This window comes from Microtus pennsylvanicus, chromosome 2 (assembly GCF_037038515.1).
Source record: "Microtus pennsylvanicus isolate mMicPen1 chromosome 2, mMicPen1.hap1, whole genome shotgun sequence".
NCBI classification, from domain to species: domain Eukaryota; kingdom Metazoa; phylum Chordata; class Mammalia; order Rodentia; family Cricetidae; genus Microtus; species Microtus pennsylvanicus.
This window is the reverse complement of record NC_134580.1, coordinates 98,860,255-98,884,273: the sequence shown is the minus strand read 5'-3', so window position 1 is coordinate 98,884,273 and position 24,019 is coordinate 98,860,255. Positions and strand designations below refer to the sequence as shown.

General features: G+C 41.7%; 2 protein-coding genes across 8 annotated transcripts in view; one reads left to right on the top strand and one right to left on the bottom strand.

The window, feature by feature from the left end:
- The first annotated feature begins 6 nt into the window (after positions 1-6).
- Lrrc57 (leucine rich repeat containing 57) lies at positions 7-5,604 on the top strand. 3 transcript variants are annotated; one of them, XM_075961889.1, is made up of 6 exons: positions 7-148; positions 407-514; positions 620-758; positions 1,392-1,660; positions 3,736-3,921; positions 4,579-5,604. In XM_075961889.1, the coding sequence occupies exons 1-6, from the start codon at positions 47-49 to the stop codon at positions 4,618-4,620; spliced, it is 846 nt and encodes a 281-aa protein (XP_075818004.1). In that variant the 5' UTR covers positions 7-46; the 3' UTR covers positions 4,621-5,604. The 3 variants fall into 3 exon arrangements, with proteins under 3 accessions (XP_075818004.1, XP_075818002.1, XP_075818003.1); XM_075961887.1 differs by having other exon boundaries at positions 53-317; positions 409-514; XM_075961888.1 differs by having other exon boundaries at positions 56-157; positions 409-514.
- Positions 5,605-6,734: 1,130 nt separating this feature from the next.
- Positions 6,735-24,019, bottom strand: part of Snap23 (synaptosome associated protein 23) — a 36,657-nt gene continuing 19,372 nt past the window's right edge. Inside the window, exons 2-10 of one of the 5 annotated variants that reach the window (XM_075961892.1) lie at positions 22,227-22,294; positions 22,059-22,127; positions 21,374-21,415; positions 20,962-21,010; positions 20,102-20,219; positions 18,748-18,780; positions 14,721-14,876; positions 12,448-12,592; positions 6,735-10,124 (exon numbers count right to left, since the gene is read on the bottom strand). In XM_075961892.1, the coding sequence (XP_075818007.1) occupies positions 10,059-10,124; positions 12,448-12,592; positions 14,721-14,876; positions 18,748-18,780; positions 20,102-20,219; positions 20,962-21,010; positions 21,374-21,415; positions 22,059-22,115 (666 nt within the window). In that variant the 5' untranslated portion in view covers positions 22,116-22,127; positions 22,227-22,294 and the 3' untranslated portion in view covers positions 6,735-10,058. Of the gene's footprint in view, positions 10,125-12,447; positions 12,593-14,720; positions 14,877-18,747; positions 18,781-20,101; positions 20,220-20,961; positions 21,011-21,373; positions 21,416-22,058; positions 22,161-22,226; positions 22,295-24,019 lie in introns of all 5 variants that reach the window. The other 4 variants (XM_075961891.1, XM_075961893.1, XM_075961894.1 and 1 more) reach the window with 4 other exon arrangements.

The following is a 24,019-nucleotide window of genomic DNA, read 5'->3' as shown; positions in this document are numbered from 1 at the left end:
CTGGCGCCGGGAGTGAGAGGCACACAACGAACGATCGCGCGGCTTGATGATGTCACAGGGCGTTCCCGCCCGGGCGGAAGCCCTGGGAGCGCGTCTCAGGCGAGCGCGGGTCCCGGGTGTTCCCTGGCGGAGCCTTATCTGCACGGAGCCTTAGGAGGCGAGTCTCGAGCCCCCTGATCCGGCAGCGGCTGCTGGAGGCTCCCCAGCCTTAGCTCGGCTTCCAAAGCAGCAGGACCTTGTGGTAGCGCTGTCTACCGGCCTGCTTTCTCCTTGCCACACTCTCTGGCTGCCCCCTAGGAAGTAGGGATAGGCAGAAGGTGACAACTGGGACAGGAGACCCAAACGGGAGGTTTACCGGGTGGCTCTAAGTCTAGACTGGGCGGTGACAGCTACGCTTCTTTCCCGCAGGGAACTGAGCCGCGGCGCTAGGATGGGAAACAGTGCCCTCCGCGCTCATGTGGAAACAGCGCAGAAAACCGGTGTCTTTCAGCTTAAAGACCGTGGTCTGACCGAGGTGAGATGAGAGGGGACCCGACCGAGAAACTAAAAGGGAGAGGGATGGCCGGGTGGCCAAGTTTATTGGTGCGGGGTTTTCCACGCTATGAACTCCTGTCTTCAGTTCCCCTCAGAGTTGCAGAAGCTGACAAGCAATCTAAGGACCATCGATTTGTCCAACAACAAGATCGACAGCCTGCCGCCTTTGCTTATAGGAAAGTTCGCTCTGCTGAAGAGCCTCTCCCTCAACAACAACAAACTGAGTATGGCTTTTGTGCTGGCTAGCGTTTGCTAGTGAGCAGCAGTTATGAAGGGTGTTTTTCCTCTTACAAGCAGATTTTGTTACGAAATCAGCTCAGGAGATGCAGAATGTTAAGAGTATTGAAGCTTTCTGCCTATTGCAATTAAATCTACACGCCTCCTTGGGTAGCATAATCATTACTACTAGGTTAATTTGGACTCAGAAGACTTATGGGATAAGGTGTAAACAGAGTTATCTAATTGGGGGCAGGGAGGTGGAATGGAAGGATCTTCCAAACCTTCCTAGATTGTTGTTAGAATATACCGAGGCCCCATTACAAAACGAAACTACTATACCCATAAATGCTTTTCTGCATTTAATGGCTCCTTAGTCTTCTGAACACTGTTGGTAAAATGTGATACCTAAACGTGACGTGAGAATTCTATGTAAGAAGCGGGGCCTGGTGATTTAGGCCTTAAGATCCCAGCTAATCAAGAGGCTGAGGCAGAAGGATCATAATTTCAAGGCCAGCCTAGACAACTTAATGAGACCCTGTCTCAAAAATAGAAACAAAAACAAAATGAAGCAGACTGCACTGTCTTTTTATAAACTTCATTAGTTCTATCAGATTCTTAAAAAACAATTTCTTTACCAGCTGCTCTACCCGATGAATTATGTAATCTGAAAAAACTAGAGACTCTAAGTCTAAACAGCAATCACCTGAGAGAGCTACCATCCACCTTTGGGCAGCTTTCTGCCCTGAAGACCCTGAGCCTCTCTGGGAACCAGCTGGGAGCACTACCACCCCAACTTTGCAGCCTGCGGCATCTGGATGTAGTAGATCTCTCTAAAAACCAGATTCGGAGTATACCCGACACAGTAGGGGAGCTACAGGCCATCGAACTCAATCTCAACCAGAACCAGGTCGGTACTTTTATTTCTGAGAGAGATCTGCCCCCCGTCCCGTGTATGTCTGGTTTTACGGTCTCCCAATCCTTTCCTGTTTCTTCAAGGATATCAGAGGCTAAAATATATATTCCATAAACTGAAGTTACTTCAATGCCCAATGTCAGGGAGTGCGTTGATGGTGACTATGTAATAGTGTTCAAGGTGTTTTGCAGAAGGCAGAACAGAGTAACGGTGAGATATTTACACACACACACACACACACACACACACACACACACACACACACACACACACTACTGGAAGTTTTGCAAATCTTCAGTTCCTTTTCACACCACCAATCACTCAGTGAGGAGCCAGGGCAGGGATGGTATATAGAGAATAAGACCTAAACCCATTAAATCTAAGATTCAGACATCTTTTTCTTTGGCTTGGTTAAGTATCCTTCTGTTGAAAACTACCTAAGTGACAGTTTTTCTGGAGCGAGCTTATCATTGGCAACTTTAAATTTGAAATGTTTTGGCGTGTTTTGAATCTTCTTGGTTGTTTGGAAAAGCACTCTGCTCTAGGCATGAGGCAGTGATGAAAGAAACATGAGCTTAGAGAGCCCTTAGTTTCTGTAGCTTTTATGTCCCATGTATGTACAACTCAGTATATTAGCCACCATGTACAGGTTACTGGTCTGCTAGACCATAGTTAGCATTATTATGACATTCACTCTGAGGGTGGCTTCATCTTTTCCCTGAGATTTTTAAGGAAAAATGGATTAGATATACCATGTAGCTGGAAGGTTTCTCAGACCTTAGTTGAATAATCTGGGGAACCTAAGGTGAAAGGTCTAAGAATCTGCATTTGCAATAAAATTCCCAGGTGAGGGTTGGAGATACGAGGTAATCAATAGACTATAGTGACCTGGGACTGGACAGCAGCTGAGAGGTACAGTAATTGTGTGGCACACATGAGACTCCGGTTCATCCTGCAGCATTGGCAGGGGCTGCTTGTTCTTCCCGGCCACCCAGAACCAAAATAATCACACAGAAACCATATTATTTAAATCACTGCTTGGCCCATTAGCCCTAGCTTTGTATTGGCTAACCCTTACATATTAATTTAACCCATTCTGTTAATCTGTGTATCACCACATGGCTGTGACTATCAGCTAAAGTTCTGGTGTCTGTCTGGGGGGGGCGGCTACATGGCTTCTCATGACTCCGCCTCCTTTCTCCCAGCATTCAGCTTACTTCCCCAGCTCTGTTTTCCCTATAGCTCTGCTATAGGCCCAAAACAGTTCCTTTATTTATCAGTGGTAATCACAGCATATAGAGAGAAAGCCCACATCACTGCAGCATGGGAAGGAAAAGACTCGGAGCATTTAATGGGCCAAAGAACTGAATGGATCGAAGACAAAGTGTCTGATACTGACCTGGAGGCCCTACACAATGCTGTTGAATGGACATCCCAATGTTTTAGTGAAAATTGTAGATACAAAATTATATTAGAGATTAGTAAGGCAGGACTGTTGATTCAGATTTTGAGGTCATAACTGAAATAGCTTTAAGAATGACTGTTTTCTAGGAGACGTGTGAGAATGTAAAATATGAAGCATTAGGGGTTTCTGCTTGAAAATAAGAAATAGATGTAAAAACAAAATCAGAAGAAATTCAAGAGAGGAAAAACCTAGAGTCACGAACAAGATGAAGTCTCAAGGAAAGGATGGACGGTCCAGTCAATGTAGCAGTGCATGGGGGAGCATGGAACCTTGCCTCTGGCAAGGTAAAAGCAGGTGTCAGAATGGTTGTTTCTGAGTAGCAGGTTACTGGAAACTTTTCCCTCAAACTTAATGATTCTCATGTTTTCTGTAATGAATGTACAGTGCTTTTGTTATTACTTTTTATTTCTGAAAAACTACTGGTAACCTTCACATCATTTGAAAGTGGAGGAGTAACAGAAGGCTTGTTAACAGAGGCTTCTGCAACGAGTAGGTAGTGAGAAGACGGAGGTGGTGGAAGAGTAACTAGGACACAGGGAGGTCTGCTTCAGTGTGGTAAGAAGTGGCTGCTGTGCTCTCTGCCCTCTGCTTTGCTGCTGGACAGATTTCTCAGATCTCAGTGAGGATCTCCTGCTGCCCACGCCTCAAAGTCTTGCGCCTAGAGGAGAACTGCCTCGAGCTCAGCATGCTTCCACAGAGCATCCTCAGCGACTCCCAGATCTGCCTGCTCGCTGTGGAAGGCAATCTCTTTGAAATAAAGAAACTTCGAGAACTAGAGGGTTATGATAAGGTATGTATTGGCATCGTCCACATTTCTGGTGTCTTGCCGGAGAAAATGCTGAGGTAACCTAGGTGATGTCTACAGTTGGCATTGCCAGGTTCACATTATGGAGGCAGTTAAGACTTGGTCAGACTGTATTTGGGCCAAGATGACTTTTTCCACACTCTGCATATCTTCCTAGTAATAGACATGAGAAAAATCAATGTGCTTTAGTAACTAAATAGAGTTTTCTGGGTGTGGTTGTATGGCTTTAATCCCAGCACTTGGGAGGCAGAGGCAGAGAGATCTCTGAGTTAAAAGGCCATCCAGAGGTACATAGTGATAATCTGTCTCAAAAAAGGAGAGGAAAGGGGCTGGAGAGATGGCTCAGTGGTTAAGAGCTCTGCCTGCTCTTCCAAAGGTCCTGAGTTCAATTCCCAGCAACCACATGGTGGCTCACAACCATCTGTAATGAGGTCTGGTGCCTCTCTGGCCTACAGGGATACATGCAGGCAGAGCACTGTATACATAATAAATTTTTTTAAAAAAGGAGAGGAAAAATAAAAGTAAATTTTGTATGAAATGAACCAAGTCAAATTAGAAAAAAAATTTAAAAACCTAAATTTAAAAAATACCCTTATATTTGCCCATAAATACCATATGTGTATTTTTCTCTTGTATTTTAAGTACATGGAGAGGTTCACAGCCACCAAGAAGAAGTTTGCATGATGTTCTACAGGACCATGAGAACCCTACAGGACACGGACTTGGAAGCTCTGTTGGAATCTGGCCGAGCTAAAGGCTCCTGATGCGGGAGATGCTCCAGATGACATTTCATTTAATAACTTTCTGATAAGCTACAGGAGAGGACTTAGGAGGCAGGAGGAGCCTTTCATTTTGAGCCATGGGTAGGGCGATGGCCGGCGCTGGTCTTCAAAACCAGCATCTAAGAAACTGGATCTAAGAAACCAGGAGGTAGTTGCTGTTCATTGAGTGAGGGAATGCTGCCTGGTAACAGGACGACTCCATACCACAGCTGGAGACTTTCAGGAGTTGTAGCGCGCCAGCTTTCATAAAGTCAGTTACCACATCACCTCTGTGTTAACACTTCATATTTTTATGAAATTCTAATTTGTGGGCAACTTGTATGGTTAAGGATTTAGGCTTTTGTTCCGTGCTTCCACTTGGAACTTGGGGTGTACATAAATATGTAACTATCTTAAAGCAAGCTTTACCAAGAGGAGCACCAACCCCTCAGCCACCAAGGAATGCGCCACAAGGCTGCAGTAGCAATTTTTTTTTACTATTGTGGGTGCCTTATTGGTAGGGGGCTCAGAAGTGCTAAAAGTATATGCAAAAATTGTAAAAATTTTTGCTTTTTAGTCAATTTAGGTATTTGCTACATATGTAGCCCAGGCTGCCCTCTGAATTACATTCTCCCTGCCTCTACCCCCTTAAGTACTGGGATTACAGGCATGCGCCTCACTAAGCCTACTTGTAAGATTTTAAATGAATTTTAATAATCAAGATTTTCCTGGAGCGTTACTAAAAATCATGTGTTATTTCTGGTAATTTCTCCCATTTTTGTATTTATAACTGTACTAATCAAATTACCTTCAAGAAAACCATTGCTATAATATTTTAAATTAACCTATATTTATCATGGTTATTCTCTGAATGAGAGGATATACTAAATAAAATATTTTTAATGAACTTTGGAAGCAATATCAATCATTTAAAGACGAGCTTGAGATCTCCTGAGTGGTGCTTTGTTCTTTGAAAGTAAACTGGGAATGTGTTTCATGAGCAGTGAAATCTACTGTGTCGCTCAGACGTTTCTGAGGAACTGGGAACCGTGCTTAAGAGAATGTGAGGGCACACAGTTTTCAGATTGTCACTGGTAAGAACGCTCAAAGCCATCGCCAGGACTGGTTTCTGAAGTCTGTTCTTGTCTAAGGATATACTAGTAGTTTTCAATAATAGTTAATACTATCTCACAGTTAAAAAAATCACAAGAGCTTACATGAAGCAGCCTTTCTGGCCTTGTATTTGGTCCAGGTGTTCTTTTCCCCATGTTGTTTTCTCTATTGGGGATAGGTGGTGTCGGTTGCTCAGTAGCCATCATGAAGATTTATTTTTCTGTGTTTGAGTTGCCTGCAGTGGTCAGAAGAGGGAATTGGATTCTCTGGAACTGGAGCTACAGATAGTTTTGAGCTGCCTTGTGGAGGCTGGGAACAGAACCCAGATCCTCTAGAAGAGCCACAAGTGTTAAAACCACAAGTGGTCCTGCCCTATGTCTAAGCTCCTTCCCTAAATCTAATCCGAATTAACTATTCCCCCATCTGTTGATAGAATGGTTTCCACAGCCTATATTTATCTCTCTTACTAGATTAAAGTGCTTGACGCTTTAAAGTAAGGAGCTGGAGAGATAGCTCAGTGATTAGAAGTACTTGTTTTTCCAGAGGACCCAGGTTCAGTTCTTATACCTACAGGATGGTTCACAACCATCTATAACTCCAGTCTCAGGGGATCCAACACCCTCTTCTGGCCTTTGGGCACTACATATGTGTGCTGTACCTACATACATGCAAGCCTAACATTCATACACAAAATCTTTAAAAACAACAAAAACAAAACAAATCTACCCAATAAGCTTTAAGGTTTCATTTGGAGTCACAATGTGGATGGGATAGGATCATGGGCTCCATCCTCAGAGGGGTCAAGGTCTGGATCCAGAGTTTGTTATTTAATAGCTTTCTAGGCAATTTACTCTCATCTGTAAATATAGGGAATACTTCTCAGGTATGTTAAGTGAGAAGACACATAAAAACAACACAGCGGTACTCAATGAAATAAGCCATTTATCTTATCTATAAAGCCTAAAAGTACAGTTGAGTAAATTGATACAGGAATAGAGGCAGAAAACCAAAACTTCAGGATAAGTGATCTGAATATCAGATCAAACTAGGGACCTAATCAGGATAACTAGGAAATGAGATCACCCAGGAAACCAGCATTCAAATAACGCGTCTTTAATTTTTATCACACTTTATGTGTATGTGTATATAAGCTTGCATACACCATGGCACCACATGTGGAAGCTGGAGGGCAACTTCTGTGAGCTGGCTTTCTTCCACCATGTGGGTCCTGGAGATCACACCTGGCTTGTCAGGCTTGGAAGCAGGCGACTCTACCTGCTGAGCCATCTCACTGTCGCCCCCCTTTTCTGAGTAGGTTTTCACATAGCCCAGATTGTCCTAACTCACTGTATAGCTGAGGATGACCTTGACCTCCTGGATCTTCCTCCGATCTCTGACCTAGTACTGAGATTAGAGGGCGTGCCACCACACCTGGCTTACGCGGTGACACAAGATTGAACCTAGGTATACTAGGCAAACACCCTATGAACTGAGTAATTCTACAACTTCAGTCCTAAAAAGTTAATTTTAAATGTTCATTATAGGATGTTTAGAATTTAGATGTTTTAGTTAATGGGAGAGTCATAACCCATATGTAATAAGGAAAGATCAAGTGAGAATAAAGGGTAAATTAAAACTGAAGAAAAAACAAAATGGGAATAGCTCAAGTTAAGACTCAAAATAAGATGAAATTTGAGCTTTACTGTTTTGAGAATTAATTTAAAAGAATACAAAGTTTATGCCTGGCAGTGGTGGCACATGCTTTTAATTCTAGCATCGGGGAGGAAAAGGGAAGCAAATACTGTGTTTGAGGCCAGTCTGATCTAGAGATTGAGTTCCAGGACAGCCAGGGCTGCAGAGAGAAACCCTGCCTCAAGAAACCAAAAAGAAAAAGGAGAAAAGGTTTGGTACAGGATACTTGTTCTTTTTTTGTTTGTTTGTTTTTGGAGACAGGGTTTCTCTGTGTAACATCCCTAGCTGTCGTGGAACTAGCTCTGTAGACCAGGCTAGCCTCAAATTTACAGAGATCTGCTTGCATCTGCCTTCTGAGTGCTGGGATTAAAGGTGTGCGCCACCACTGCCCGGCGGGACAGGTACTGTGTTCAACGTCACAATACTAGAAAATGAAAAAGCGAAGCCAGATGACAGATGACTCCAGCTCATGTTAACTACTTGCTATTAACTCTCAAAAATAATGGAAGGGACAACAGTTTCTTTGCTTTTATTCTCTTTCATCAAATTCACGGATCTTTGACCAAGAAGAACTCCCGCCATTCTAATAGCTATTAGATTTATTTATTACATGTACACCTGACAGGCACCATTCTAAGGTTTTTGTTTGTCTTGGTGGGGGGAGGGTGTTTTTATCTAAATGTAGCTTAGGCTGGCCCACAATTCACTGCGTAGGTTGGCTCTGCCTCAGGTTCCCTAGTGATGGGATTACCAGTGTAGCCTCTGAGCCCTGCTTACTCTAAGAGATTTCTAGGCATTACCATCCTGTGAATTAGTTTATGAAGTAGGATTAATTAATTCCCATTTATAAGTAAGGAAATCAAGGCACGGAAAGAGGCATACATTCATACCTGCCAATGAGAGCAAAGGAAAAATTGACAACTGGGTGCTTTAATACATGTTCCAACCAACTAAACCTTGGATCCCACCTTGCAGTACCGTTTCTTTAGCCAGATCAATGCTAAAATAAAAGCACTTTTAGGTATAGCACTATTTAGTGTTTTAAACTTAGTTACACTTTATACATTCAATCCCTTCACCTGACAAACTATCCATCCTGTTATGGAGCATTTCTCTGTTGTTTAACTTCAACATTGTCCTCCTCACCCTTGGGATGTTTCTGAGCTGTGTCGTCTTTAGTAAATGACTTGTAACTAACTTCCAGTTAGAAATACTCAGTGGATTTAAGTTCAAATGACTAAGACAATTAATGACTAGAACGGACTCGTGACCAGCCACAGAAACTCCTATAAACATTCCTAATAAAAACTGGAAAAGAGCTAATTGCAGCGTTCAGTTGCAGTGCTTGATGGATGGACATTTGCTTTATTCGATTTGTTAACTGATTAAATGATCGCCCCCACAAATAAGTCAGAAACATGTTACCTATTTGAAAGAACAATACCATTAGTTACAAAATTTAATTGTAAGAATCAAGTAATGGTTATTGGTCAAGCCAATCTACTCTGGTAGCTGTAAAGTGTACAGATGCTAATTCTTAAACAAAGGCGACAGCAGCAACTCAACGTTCCCAGCATTGCAGGATCTACAGAGGCGTGACTCTGGACATACAGCAGAGGGGGTGGCAGTACAGTCATCAATGATTAATCTGAAGGCCTAATTTCCTAAACAACTTTTAGTAACAAATTATAACTTTTTAAATGTCTAAAACTACACAAAATCCAAAGTAATCTATTTTGCTACCTGAGATCAAAACAAGTTTTCTTTTTCATATCTAAACGTAATTCTTAGTATTGAGGTAAATCTGAATTCACATGATACACTGTCAAACTTTACCCAAAATTTTGCAGCCCTCCTTTAGTGAGGAAGTTCATATTTCGTATATATATATGTACATCTTTAAAAGATTAATGACAACTTCACGAGGTTAACAGGTCTACAATGGGACCATGCTATGACTCCTGATACGAGAATTTCTACATGTGCAGTATGAAATGGGATCCCAGAACCTATGTACATATACAAATCACTACAAACTCAGTGAAGCTCACTGTAAGAAAACCCACTGTGTTCTCCTTTGCAAAATAGTGATGTTAAAAAAAAAATGCATGAGTAAAACCTCCCAGCCCGGGCATTAGCCTGTTTCGTTTTCCTGACCTGTAGTTTCTTTAATGAGTTAACAACTTCAGTTCTTCTTCCTTCCTCTTGCTCTTTACCACAAAACTAAAACCAAACCAACCAAACAACAACAAAAGCTACTTATATAGACATCCACACTTCATGGCTCTTTGGCAATGCTTCCAAATCTTGAATGCAAAGATGCTAAGTGAGGAGGATGATGGACTGGGTGTGATGCACGGAAAGCAGCTTAGGAGTGTGAACGGGGAGAGGCTGTAGTGAAGCCTAAGCAGGAACCTACCCCAAAGGACAGAAAGGAAGAAGTAGGGAGGCATTCCTCCTCTGGTCCTTCTTTCACCAACTTTCAAACTCTGAACAGGTAATGACTTAGGAGGAGCTAGAGAACGGAGAAACTGGTAAAGAAGTACAGCAGTGGCTTTAGCTGTCAATGAGTTTCTTTGCTCTTGTATTGGCAATGTCAATCCGATCTTTGTTGGTGTCAGCCTGGAGGGAAAAAAATAAAGAAAAATCTCAGTATTTGTTCACAAATCACACTTCAACACAAGTTGACTTGGGGGACGAGAGTGTAGCTCATTACAAACATCACACACATGCATACACAATTTTATATACTTGGGACCTTGATATGGGCATATGACTATAATCTCGGCATTCAAGAGACTGACATGAGCTCAACAGCAACCTGGGCTACAGTCAAACCGTCTCAAAATAACAGTGAAAGAGGATGAGAATACAGTTCAGTAGAGCACTTGTCAAGCACACGTGATGTCCTATGTTCAATCACCAGTAAAATAAAAAAGCAAAATGTTTAATGTGTGCGGGTATTTCACCTCAACGTGTATCTGCACACCATGTGCTGTGGAAGCCACAAAGAGGATGCTGGATCCCTGGAATGGAGTGGGATGCCATGTGGGTGCTGGGAATCTACCCACACCCCTGGTTTACACACATGCCCCACCATGTCTGGCTTGTATGTGGGAACTTGGGATCCAGATGCAAGTCCTTATGCTTGCATGGATGGCAGGCACTTCAACTGAGCCACCTCTGTTTGTTTGTTTGTTCATTCATTATGTGCATTGGTGTCTTGCCATGGGTGCCGGGTCCCCTGGAACTGGAATTACAGACAACTGTGAGCTGCCATGTTTTCGTTGGGAATTTAACCCCAGTTCTCTGGAAGAGCAGTCAGTGCTCTTAACCACTGAGCCATCTCTCGAGCCCTGCCATCTCTATTCATTTTTGAAACTACAACTTATTACCTGGGCTGGCCTTGAGTTTGTGAGTTCAAGTGATCTTCCCATCCCTCTAGAGAGGTGGAATTGCAGGTATGTAATCCCATGCCCAGCTCATTTTTGATGCTCTCCGACAGGAGTCTCATTTGGAGCTAGTCTAGTTCTGACCAAGAGAGACTAAAATAACCTTGCCAGAGATCTTTGGAACAGATGTACTGCCACCCACAGAAGCATCTAAATTAAAATGATGTGTAATCTACACCCTAAACCCAGACGACAGCATTTTATGGCAATCCTGTAAGTGGCTCCAGTGCAAGTGCCTGAAGACGACAGCGGGTGTCATACTCCCTAAAGCTAGAGCTGTAGGCAGCTGGGAGCCATCTGATGTGGTTGCTGGGAATGAACCCAGGCCCTCCAGAAGAGCAGTAAGTGCAGCCGAGCATGGTAGCAAGTACCTTTAATCCCAGCATTTGGGAGGCAGAGGCAGGTGGATCTCTTTGAGTTCAAGGCCAGCCTGGTCTACAGAGTGAATTCCAGGAGAGTCAAAGATATATATATAAAAAAAATTGTCTCAAAAAACAAACAAACACATTAAAAAGCAATAAGTGCATCTTTTAATCATAGAGTCATCTCTCCAGCCACATATAACTCTATTTCCTTTCTTTACTATTTTGTTGTTGTTGTTTTTCGAGACATGGTTTCTTTGTGTAGCCTTGGCTGTCCTGGAACTAAGTCTGTAGACCAGGCTGGCCTGCAACTCAAAGATCTGACTGCCCAAGTGCTAGGATTAAACGCATGCACCACCATCACCCAGCTAGACTCTGTCTGTCCTTGGATTCTCTACATAGCCCAGGGTGGCCTTGAACTCACCACAGAGATCCATCTGCTTCTGCCTCCCCAGTGCTAGGATTATTGGTGTACTTCATTACACCCAACTTACTCAGTATATTCTTTTTTTGTTGTTTTTGTTCTTTTTTTTTTTTTTCTTTTCTTTTTCTTTTTTTTTTTAAAGACAGCCTTGGTTGTGCTTTGTACAGCAGGCTGGCCTCAAATTCACAAAGATCCACTTGCCTCTTCCTCCTGAGTGCTGGGATTAAAAGCATGTACCACCACCATATGACAACTCAGTACATGCTTAAATTTCTTTTAAAATTACATTTTTTATTTATTTGTCTATTTATTCATTATGTGTATGTACATGTGTATAGAGGTCAAAGGACAAACTGTAAGAATTGGTTCTATCCTTCTACTATGTGGATCCCAGGGATCAGACCTAGTGGCAGGCACCTTTACTCCTGGAGCCACCTCACCAGCTCCACACAATACCCTCTTAGCTTCACACGGAAAGTTTTAGGTTAAACTTCATTTCAAGCCTGTGTCTTCACAATGAACCAACTGCCATGAGCAAAATAGTAAGACTGGCCATTTGATTTTGAAATGTTGGTGCTGCCAGCTCACCAGCACTGTTCTGAGTAGATGACGTTTATCCCGCTTCCCCCAAAAGTACCCAGTATAGACGTCATCACTAAAGTATCACTGGACTGGCTATCTCATTGTTCTGTGGTCTTACTTCTTACCTTTTCTGTGATCCTCTGTATTTGCTGGTTCTGAGCATCAATTTCATTGCCCATGTCCAGAGCCATGTTCTTTAGATTGCCTAGGATACTGCCCACTTGAGTCAGGTTCTCTTCCATCTCATCTTCTCTGGCATCATTAGTTATACTGTCACAAAAGGAGAGTTAAATCGGAAATTTTTGTTGAGTTACAATGGACAAAATCAGGAAGGGGTGAAAAGAGAACAGAAAGGCAAGCAGGAATGACACAGGCCAGCAAGATGGCTTAGCAGGTGGAGTGCTTGCTGCGCTTGACGGAACCCATGTAAAGGCAAAATGAGAACCAACTCCAAAAAAGATGCCTTCTGCACTCCACATACACATTATGGCATATATGTGTGCTCATGTTCACACATACACATATAATAATAAAAGGGATTTTTGGTTTTGTTTTTAAAAGCCAAGCATGGCGGCACATACCTGTAATCCTAGCAATAAGAAGGCTAAGGCAGGAAGATCAGCACAAACTGGAGGTCAGCATGGGCTACACAGACCTTGTCTCAAAACAGCAAACAAACAGCAAAGGCTGGTCAGAGCCACGTAGAAGATGATCAACATAACTCTGGACAGCGACTCAGAGTATATTTTCCAGCACCGCTGAGGTGCTTGTTTATGGTAATACATTAATTCTCATACTCCATTCCAAATCTGCCTAATCAGGAACTGTGAGTGGATCTACTCAATCTGTATTTCTTTATTTAAAATTTTTCCTCCTCAGTAGAATCTCACTATATAGACTAGGAAGGCCTAGAAATCACTGTTTCCCAGACTGTCCTTGAATTTGGCAATCCTCCTGCCTCAGCTTTCCAAGCGCTAGGATTACCAGGAAAGCAACTTGGTTCCCATCCCAGACAGCCTTATCATGCTACCCTGGCTGGCCTATAGCTCCCAGGCTAAAGAAAGCCTCTTACCTCGGACTCCAAGCCCAATTGAATCTGTATGTTTCATTTTTAATTTCTACATTTCTTTACTTTGTAGTGTGTGCATGCACATGCATATGTACATGTCACAGCACATGTGTGGAGACCAGAGGGTAAGTTATGGAAATCAGTTCTCTCCTTTTAGCATATGAGAACTGGAAACTGAACTCAGGACAACAGGCATGGCAGCTCCTTTCCTGCTGAGCCTTCTCTCCAGCCTCCAATCTGTGCTTAATAAACCTTCAAATCAATCTATGCACATTCAGATCTAAACAACTACTACTTTAAAGCAGACTGGAAAACTACGATGCAGTAGAAAACCTAATAGTCATTGTATCTAGAGTAAACCTCAGAATAAAACAGTTGTTTTCCGGAAGTACTTAAACCTTGAAGAAACCACTGTAGAAAACAGTCATTGTTTTCTATTATCGACAGAGCTGCTTTACTGAAGGAGCTTTATAGCTTTTATGACTATGCTTTTGGTCACAAGGTGGTCCTGGCACACCTGAGCTGTCTTGTATTACTAAGTACTGCAAACAGTGCACCATAAGGACTAAAGTTACAGGGGTGTAATGCTTCCCTTCACGAAACATATTAATTAGGAACTTCGGTATGAGCAATTTGTTTTACCCAAAAAAACAACTTTGGTATAACAATAAATATACTTCTGCACAGCTGTTTGAGATTCAGTCCATCGAGGCTGGACCTCTCTTCTGCCTCAGAGCCTGATTACATTCTGTAGGGACCCTATTTCTTTGACCGTGCCATGTAACTCAGAACACTGAAACTATGGCATTTACTAGGAGATAGTAGAAAGTAGGTTTTGGGACTTGACGGCAGCTCTGCTTTTTCTTCCTTCCTTTTTTTTTGTTTTGTTTTGTTTGTTTGTTTGTTTTTGGTTTTTCGAGACAGGGTTTCCCTGTAGCTTTGGAGCCTGTCCTGGACTCTCTCTCCAGGCTGGCCTCAAATTCACAGAGATCTGAGATCTGCCTATTTTTACCTGCTGAGTGCTGGGATTAAAGGCCACCACCACCACCACCACCCGGCTGCTCTGCTTTTTTTGTACTCCCTTCTCACTGTTTACTGTCTGCCGAAAAATAAAAAACAACCTTCCTGCTGCCATGATTTTCTTTCTAAACTACCATGGAGCCTTTGGAATGAGAAGTCAAAATAAACCCTCTCTTAGAAAGAAGAAAAGCAGAGGGAAAGGAGGAAGACTGACAGACTACTTGCTGAGTTGGGGCTTATGTCTAGTCACACCCAGTTTTTAAAGTGAGCCATTCATTAGAAGAGGTATAGGAGGAAGAGCTGACATACCGTTTAATGTATCCACCGCTGGCTGTTCCTGTGGCTTGCTGAGGCTGACCATTTGTTACCCGTCCTGGTTGCTTAGATACTACATTGCTAGGTGAGTTGTCTCCACCATCTCCCCATGTTGCCTTATAGTTCTTTCCAGACTCAAAGTTCTTCGTCCTATATAAATGTCAGGGACATAGGCAAACCAAAAAGCAGAAAAAGGGGAGTTAAAATGATTAGCGCTTTTTACCTTGAATAAGACTTCTGGCACTAGGTTACCTGTACTATGTTTAATGGCAACAGACAAAAGGGATGAATCAGATAAATCTACCAACATTTAATCATTTTGTTTGTTTTTTGAGACAGGGTCCCACTATGTAGCTTTGGTTGTCCTGGTACTTGCTATGTAGACGAGGTTGGCCTTGACTCATAGATATATCTGCCTGCCTCTGCCTCTCAAGTGCTTGAAATAAAGGCCTGAATCACTAATATTAGTCATTTATTCATTTTTAAAAGATCCAAATACTTCCAAATCTTTGCTAAGACAGTAGCAAAATGAAACATGATGTTTTTGAGTCTTTCAGTTTAGAGTCTTTTATAGAAAAAAAAAAGGTTAATGGATACTAGGGGAAAAATCCTTAGGAAAGATGTTCTGGGACACACAAAGACTCTCAGGGGAATCAGAGATTGATGTGTGCGCTGAAATCAGTCCACGAAGGTAACAAGTGGACCATCTTTGCCCTCTGCTGTTTGAACTAGAGTTGTTCTGGATGAGGCTTCGTTGTTTTAGTTTGTGTTATGCTTTTGTTTTTCGAGACAGGGTTGCTGTGTAGCCCTGGCTGTCTTGAAACTTACTTTGTAGAGCAGGCTGGCCTCAACCTTAGAGATCAGCCTGGCTCTGTCTCCAGAGTGCTGGCGTTAAAAGCACACACCATCAAACCCAGCTTTGATTTTTGGGTTGTTTGTTTGCTTGTTTGAGACCTGGTTTCATGCAACCCAAGCTAACCTCAAATTCATTATGTACCCAAAGATACATAATGAATTTCTCCTGCCTCTGCTTCCCTAGTACTGGGCTTATGTGGTACTGGGGATCCAATCCAGGGCTTTTCAAATGTCGGGCATGCACTCTAGCAAATGAACAAAAAGTCCCCAAATCCCTATCTGTTTTAACGGTAGAAGTTTGCCTCACACTTATTTTTAAATTTAAGAATAAACAAAATATCATGAAGGAAAACATGGATTATTTCCAAATTGGACGACCAATGGCTAAATACCTGATCATACTGTTAAAAAATAGGACTCGGTCATTTTGGAATTTACTTTTTCTCCATTAAAAAACAAAAAACAAGTTAGGTCTTTTCCAACTAAAAGTTTTCTGGGCACAGGGAGGGACGGGTGCAGTTGGTGAGAGAGCTTGCCACACAAGCCCCAAACTGATTTTCATCTCTGAACCCAAGTGAGAGCTTTGTTGAGGGGGACTGCACCTGCAGCCTGTATTCCTGTTCTTATAACGAGACAGGTGCAGACGGCTGTGCTGGGCAGCTGGACCCCTGGGAAGTTTCAAGCCAGCCTGGTCTACACAGTGAGCCCTTGTATCAAAATAAAACTCAAAACAAAACAAAATAACCCCCTCTAAAGTTTTAGGTGTAGCTAAGGCAGTCAATGCATGGAATGCACTCCTCAACTGATGGATACAGTTGCCAAGAAAGAGCAGCTCAGGGAAGTGCTTTTCTTTTTTCTTGAGACAGGATGTAACCATGTGGCCCAGGCTGGCCAACTCTCCACCCACCTTGCTTCCACTTTCCAAGCACTAGGACTACAGGGTTATGACACCTCACTGTGTCATGTGACCTTTAAACGGCTACTTCAAAACTGCCTTTTACTGATTACTTTGTTAGAGACAAGACTTTACTTAATTTTCTTTTTCTTTTTCTATAAACAAGAATTAAGCACAATGTTCCTATAATGTAATTCTTATTTATCCTAGGTTTGAGGAAGTTTCATAATTGCTTTGTAGAGGTCAAAGGACAGCTACTTCACTGGGCAGTTTCAGTTGGCCTTCGACCTTGCTGAGGTGTTTGTTTCTGCTGCTGCTGCTGGCTGACAAGTTCAGGGCAGTTCTGCACTCAGCCTGATGGAGAGAGCTGGATTACAGATGCACACCAGTGTATCGAGCTTTCACTTGGTCCTAGGGATTAAAACTGAGTTGTAGGGCCGGGTGACAAGCACTTTTACCTCCTAAGCCATCTTGTAGGCCCTTAAAGGAGAAATTTATGAATATTAAAAATCTAGTTCTCAAAGTGCTTTTCTTGGTTCCATCATCTTAAAACTCTCATAATTACTTTTTATATTTATAATACTGTTTTTGTCAATCAAACTATGTTAAATTTTTCCTGAAACAAGATGAAATTATCTAATTTTCAAATAATTATGTTAATTTAGTGAACTATTTGTCATGTATACTTTATTAACATATAAGTTCCAGGAAAAAATCTAAAGCAGAGTAATAATAAACAAAACAATATTTCTCAATATTTTAAAAATGAGAGTAAGTGGTTTCTACTCTTTTGTATATCTGGGTGGTGGGGAATAATCCCAGGGGCCTCAACAGTCCCAGCACCCTATCACTGAGCTCCAATCCTGAGCACAACAGCCCAAAGTATTAACTGAGGTAATATAAGTAGAGCTTTTATTAGGATGCCAGATTGTAGAGCAGGTGGGAGAGAAAGTAATGAACTCAGAAGTGAGTAATAAAATCCAGGCACAGTGGCATGCCTGCTAACCCAGGGTTCTGGAGACTGAGTAAGGCTAGTTTGGGCTAACAGAGTATAATCTTGTCTCAAAGACAAAAAATAAATAAATAAATAAATAAATAAATAAATAAATAAATAAAACAAAAACAAAGTGACAATGAGATACTTAATTTTTTAACAATGAATCATAATCTTTTACAAAGATTAAAAATTAAGATAGTTAGGCATTACAACATATAGTAATCTGAAAGGTTTCACTCTAATGAAAAATTAGCTCTACTAATCAATTTGAAATTATAGAAAACCAAAACTAACATATTGATATTATAGAAATTATGCAACAAATTAAAGCCATTTGTGAAGAGAAAAACTTTTATCTCAAAATACAGTATATTTTATCTCAATATAAAAAAATAGTATTATATAACATAAAATTTAAATTTTCTTTTTTTGATGTTGTTCTTTTGTTTTGATTTAAAATAGCACTGACTGTCTAAGAACTCACTCTGTAGATCAGGCTGACCTTGAACACAGAGATCTGTCTACCTCTGCCTCTCCAGTGCTAGGATTAAAGATGTGGGGTATCATGCCTGGCACACTTAAAACTGATATTTACATTATAGGACTAATGATGACTAGACTGACAACTAATTTCTTGATTTGATAGTGGCCTAAATCATGGGAAATTAAAATACAGAAAAGTAATACTTTAATAGAAGCAATCTCCAGGCACCAGACTGTGTGAGATGGAACAGAGAGATGCAGCCAGCCTGAGTTCTCCACCTTTAAAAGAACTACAGTGTAGGCTGGGATTGCAAAGGCCAACCACTTAAAGCTTAGGAAATGTCAGGAGTGCTTTTAGTTTGCTGATACTAATGTTATTGAACAAAAACTTAGCTTTTGGTACATTAGTCTACGGGAGTTAAAACAGATGAGGATCCTTGTCATGTCCATCTGCGGTCTAATGCAAGGACAAATGCACTTCACACAACACATCACAGCACAGCTTTTGAGACAGCTCCCATCACTCACAAAACCCATGCACATGCATAGAAAAGCCATTTGGAGCATCACCTTTAGACAGCAGGTTAGCAGCTCAGTCTGCACCTCAAGACTGCGTCTTAAAGCTCCCTTTGATCAGTTACTGAGCCCGTCTTTTGATGTTAGATCTTCGTTTTTAGTAAGCAAGAGAGGAAGAGATTAAGTGAGAGAATGAGAGGCAGACAACAGTGAATGTCAGTCAAACAGAACAGGAGCGGATTAGAGCTTTACACACGATGCATTCAAATGCCTGCCTGGTTTCAAAGAAACAACCACCATCTGAGAATCTAGATAAAAAGAAACAAGAAAACAATTTAAGCCATTGCATACTTCATTTTTCCTGAGCGTGCCCAAAGGATAATATTCCTCAGTAAAACTCTAAAGCCTATTATGAGCAGAAAGTACTGGTTGCAGCACCCAAGTTCCCCCAGGCTTCCTTTGTGGATGCTCGCCTGCCATGTGCCAAGCCCTGCGTGTGATCACAAATATACTAAGACAATAGTTAGCAGCAGTTATTAATCCCACCACCATGGAACAAAATAAACAAAAAAATATGACTCTTGTCTTCCAGAGCATTATAGATTTGTGGATGAGGGAAAAGGAGGGGGAAATAGGGAGGGAAGGAAAGGAGAGAGAGTGGGGAAGAACGAAGGGGAGAATATATGAATCCACGTTGTTACACACTGGTCTAGTAGCACAGCTAGAACAAATTTGTGACTCACAGAACAAGGAGGCCTAGGATGCTGTGCGAGTCTGAGGGCCTCGTGTTACAGCTGATTGGCAGGTAAGGTCAGAAAGATCTAGACAGTGACGAAATGGGGATGGCCAAGGACAAGAGACACGATGGCAGCCGAGGTGTCAATGGTCTAAAGACACAGGGAGAAGGGGGCTCCCGTAGACATCTGCACTGGGCTCTGCTCTCTTCGCGGAAGAGCCCTTCTGCCACAGCAGCCCTTGACCCCATCTGTTACAGAACGCTTCCGCTCTGCCCACCGAGAAAGAATGCTGCCATGGCTGGAGGGCAGAGCCTATTTCAGGGCCATGTTGTACCTTCTCTCCCACAGGCAGGGACACACCAATACCACTCGTGTTCTCTCATCTGTGACTCTCAGAATTCATTGCTATTTTGTCTATTAACCTACAACTTAGAGTCAATCCTGTTCTAGACTAAAGAGGAGCCTTCCTCTTTGTTCAAAAAAATTTACCTACTTCCTTCATTACATAGAACATAGGAGACAGGAACAAAAGTTTGTAAAACATAGTTAAGAGTCCGAATCACACTATATTGGCATTTAGAATTTGTGGGTTTTATGTTTTTTTTTTTTTCGAGACAGGGTTTCTCTGTAGTTTTGGAGCCTGTCCTGGCACTCACTCTGTAGACCAGGCTGGCCTCGAACTCACAGAGATCCACCTGCCTCTGCCTCCCAAGTGCTGGGATTAAAGGCGTGCAACACCACCGCCCAGCCTTCAGTTTGTTTTTTAACAAAGTTGCTAATTTAGGCCCTGTTATCTAGTTATACTTCTGACTTTACTTCTGGGTATGGAGTAGGCATGGATCTCCTAATGTACTGATTTATTTTTAAAAGGTCTTGATTTATAACAACTTACCTATTACAAGGGCAGACGCAAAGGCCACAGCACTTGTTGAGTTCTGTTAAAGTCTTCTCTGCCTCTCTCATGTCTTTATTTATTTGGTCCATGCCTTCTTCTATGCGATTTAGTTGTTCTAAGAATAAGTTGTGGTGTGTTACATTCACAGACATCCAGTGAAAATGCTATTGTTACCCAGCAGTAAGCTGCAACCTCCACTCTACCAATCACCTGCCAGTGAATATCAGTACCAGAAAAACAACACTGATCGAGAGGATCCTGGACCTCACTGTAGAATGACTTGTTCACCAGCGGCATGTGAGGGTTGGTCAGAAACTACTGCAACCGGACCAGATCCCAGCACTTCTAGCATTTAGTCACGACCTTAATGAAAGGCAGGCGGGATTAACTAAGGCCACCAGAATGTAGCCCTCTTTTAGAACTCGCTATCTGACAATGATCAAAGAATGCCACGTTAATGTGCAATTGACAAACGCACATAGTGAGCCGTGCTTGTCTGACTGACTTGTATCCAGCTGGGCACTGTTGCCTCTCATCCCAATCCCAATGACCACGATACCAGAATTTAAATAAGAAAAGGAAGAAGTATATTACTCTTATCTTATAAAGAGAAGGTTGAAATTTTTTTTTTTTTTTGGTTTTTTTCGAGATGGGGTTTCTCTGTAGCTTTGGTGCCTATCCCGGAACTAGCTCTTGTAGACCAGGCTGGCCTCGAACTCCCAGAGGACCGCCTGCTGGGATTAAAGGCGTGCGCCACCACCGCCCGGCCGAAGGTTGAATTTTTTAAGTGGCTGATTTTATAGGGACTTTTGCAATGGAAGTCAAACTGAAGAGTTTCTTCAATGACTTCAACTCACCTCCTTGCTCATCCAGCATAGTGATAGTCTTGATTCCTGCATCCTGAGACTAAAAGGGGGAAAGGAAGATGAAAGTACAAGAAAACAGTTTAAAATAACAGCAAAGCCTGCAAATCCTGACAAATGACAAAGGTTCATATCGAAACCAAGTTCTCAGGACCTAGTATTACAAACAGAACTAGCTGTCTCACAGCCACACATATTAACCCCTAAAGCAATTAAGTCAGAAGCTTATTATAAATTTATCTTCCCTGCCCATATTCCAATACTTTCAAAGAAATAAAAAATAAATGGCTTATCAGTGCATCACTGGACAGTCTTCAGCAGCTTCTGGTTTCAAATAACATCAATTACAGCTAGTGCTAATACCCCATCCATACATTTCTATATGTGAAGATTGAACATTTCTTACCTCTATGGCTAAGCCCAGGATTCTCCTTGTACTTTCCAAAGACTAGGAAGAAATACAAAGTTAGTTATAGCATTCCAAAAACTATAGGAAAACAAATTGATCACAGGCTATATTTATGATGCTACTTAATTGTTAAAACTTGCCAGCACATCCCCTTCTTTACAAGAAAGCAAAAAAGGAGATCACTCCACTTTCATCTTCTTCCTACTAGGCACTCCTTAAGAGACTGCAGATGGTGGAGTCAATGCAATTTCACACAGATAGGCAGAAATATGTTATTAATATAGATTTTAAGGAATCATTAAAGTTCAGAATTCCTTCCAGGATTGCAAGTAAATGTTAAATACTAACCACCTTAGAGGGACCAAGAAGAAGCCAAAGTGGTCTCTAAAAAACCACTCTCACTTTTCTGTAGAAATGGAAACAGGGGCCTGCAAAATGTCTCATGAGGTAAAAGTGCTTATACCAAACATGGAATCCACGTGATGGAAGGAGAGAACAGAGAATGACCCTTGGAAGTTGACTTCTGACCTTCACATGCATCACACACACACACACACACACACACACACACACACACACACACACACACACACGGGGGGGGGGAGGGAGAGAGAAAGAAAGAGACTGGAAACTAAATTAATTAAAATGTAGTAAAAAATTCAAGTTAAAAAAAATCATTCACCTCATCGGTAACTTGGTGAGCCCTTAGCTGAATTTCTTCTGACGACAGATTATCCATGATGGATCAAAACTATACTGGACAAAGAAACAGAATATGGATACTCTAGAAGAATAAGGATACAGAAAAGTTTGAGCAAAAATAATGTATTTATGGGATTTAGGTACTTACCAGGCAAGTAGGATAAAAGAGACGATTTCATTACCTGTTCACCTGTACCACAGAGTCAGGAACTCAAGCTAAGAGAAAAAATAAGTATTTATAGAGACGTTTTATTTATGTCTGAATAAAGAAAGCTTGCCTGAAGATCAGAGGCCAAAACTAAGCCACTATAGGCCAGACAATGTAATCACACCCCTTTAATCCCAGTACTAGGGAGTCACCCGCCTTTAATCCCAGCTCTAAAGGGAAATATAAGACAGGAGGAGACAGGCTCAGGGCTCAGTCTGCAGTCGCCCAGCCTTGGTAGAGGTAAGACTTTCTAGTGGCTTGGCTGTTCTGTTTTTCTGATCTTCAGCTTGAACCCCAGTATCTGTCTCTGGGTTTCTACCATTTGTGCTACATTTGGCGACCAATGTCTGGGGTACAAATTCACATAAAAGCTGCTGGCACAGGCTGGAGCTACACCTGAGGCTTCCACTGGAGCTACACAGGGGGCTCCAGCCCCACCCAGCTAGGCTTTTCTTTTTTCCTCAACCTTTGACTTAGTTGGGGATTTTTCTGTTTTAGCCTTCAGGCAGCTCCTCAACACACGTGCTTTTTCTGAACAACGTCATGTGTGTTTTTCAAACAGTGTCCCCCCCCCCATGGGTTGCGGGATCTCCTTGACACCTTTCTCAAGCTGCTGCCAAACTAGGCAGCTGCCTTGAAATCCAGTCAGGCCTCTACTATTCTATGCAGCAGCAATAAGCCTCACACCTTCATCAACACTGTCGGTAGATTTGGTAAGACAATTGGGAATTCTTAAAGGGAGGAATTAGATAAAAGAAAGAGATCCCCCCCCCCCACATTAAAAAATGGAAAAAAAACATTATAATGGAAAGATTTGGATCTCTGTATGATAATAGGCTGGACAGTCTGAGAATGGAGCAATGACATGAGAGGACGACATCTAATTTAGATGTTTATGTAAACATCAGCTTTATCATTTTTGTCTTATCATTAAAAAGCTGGTTAATCTGAGATACAGGCCTTTGAAAAACCTAATAAAACAGATCACAGAGATATTTAAAGCCAGACAGAAGAATTTAATCGAGAGCAAATTTCAGTATTGCATTACAAGAACAGAGAGGAACAGCCTAAGGTTTTCAGAAAAACAACCTTAATATTTCCAGTAACCTTACAGGAATTGCCAAGTGGCGGAGACTCTGCTACAGTAAACTGGACTTCTGTGCCAATGTTACATTTAAGGAGATTCAAGGAAGCAATAGTCTCATATGGCATTACATTCACCTTTTGTGAAGCAACTGTTAAAATTGTGGTCAGTTTGTAAGAGAATTATCCCTAACAACTGGAGAGATTTGGTTAAAGGCGTTTTAGAGCCTTGTTCACAATTACAATGGGGTACCTGGTTCAGAGAAGAGGCTAAGATTATTGACCAATGGACTAAAGACAGAGAAATCTCCCAATATCAAATTCTTGGAGAAGATTATGATACTATAGAAAGGCAGGTGGTTTGTAGTGACCACACCCTGGATTTATGCCACACAAGAGCTCTGAATGCTTGGGACAGAATTGAAGAAATAGGAAGGAAAATTTGAGTCATTAACTTATGAAATTCTTACAAAGATTGACTTCAGCAGTAAATAGAATGATACCCAATTCAGAAGCTAGACAAATAATAATTGAATCTCTGGCTTCTGAAACGTCAATTCTGTATGCGAAGGGATAGTTCGGCCATTAAAAGCAAGGTCAGCAGCTTTGGAGGAATGGATCTGAGACACAATTAATATTGCATCTCACGA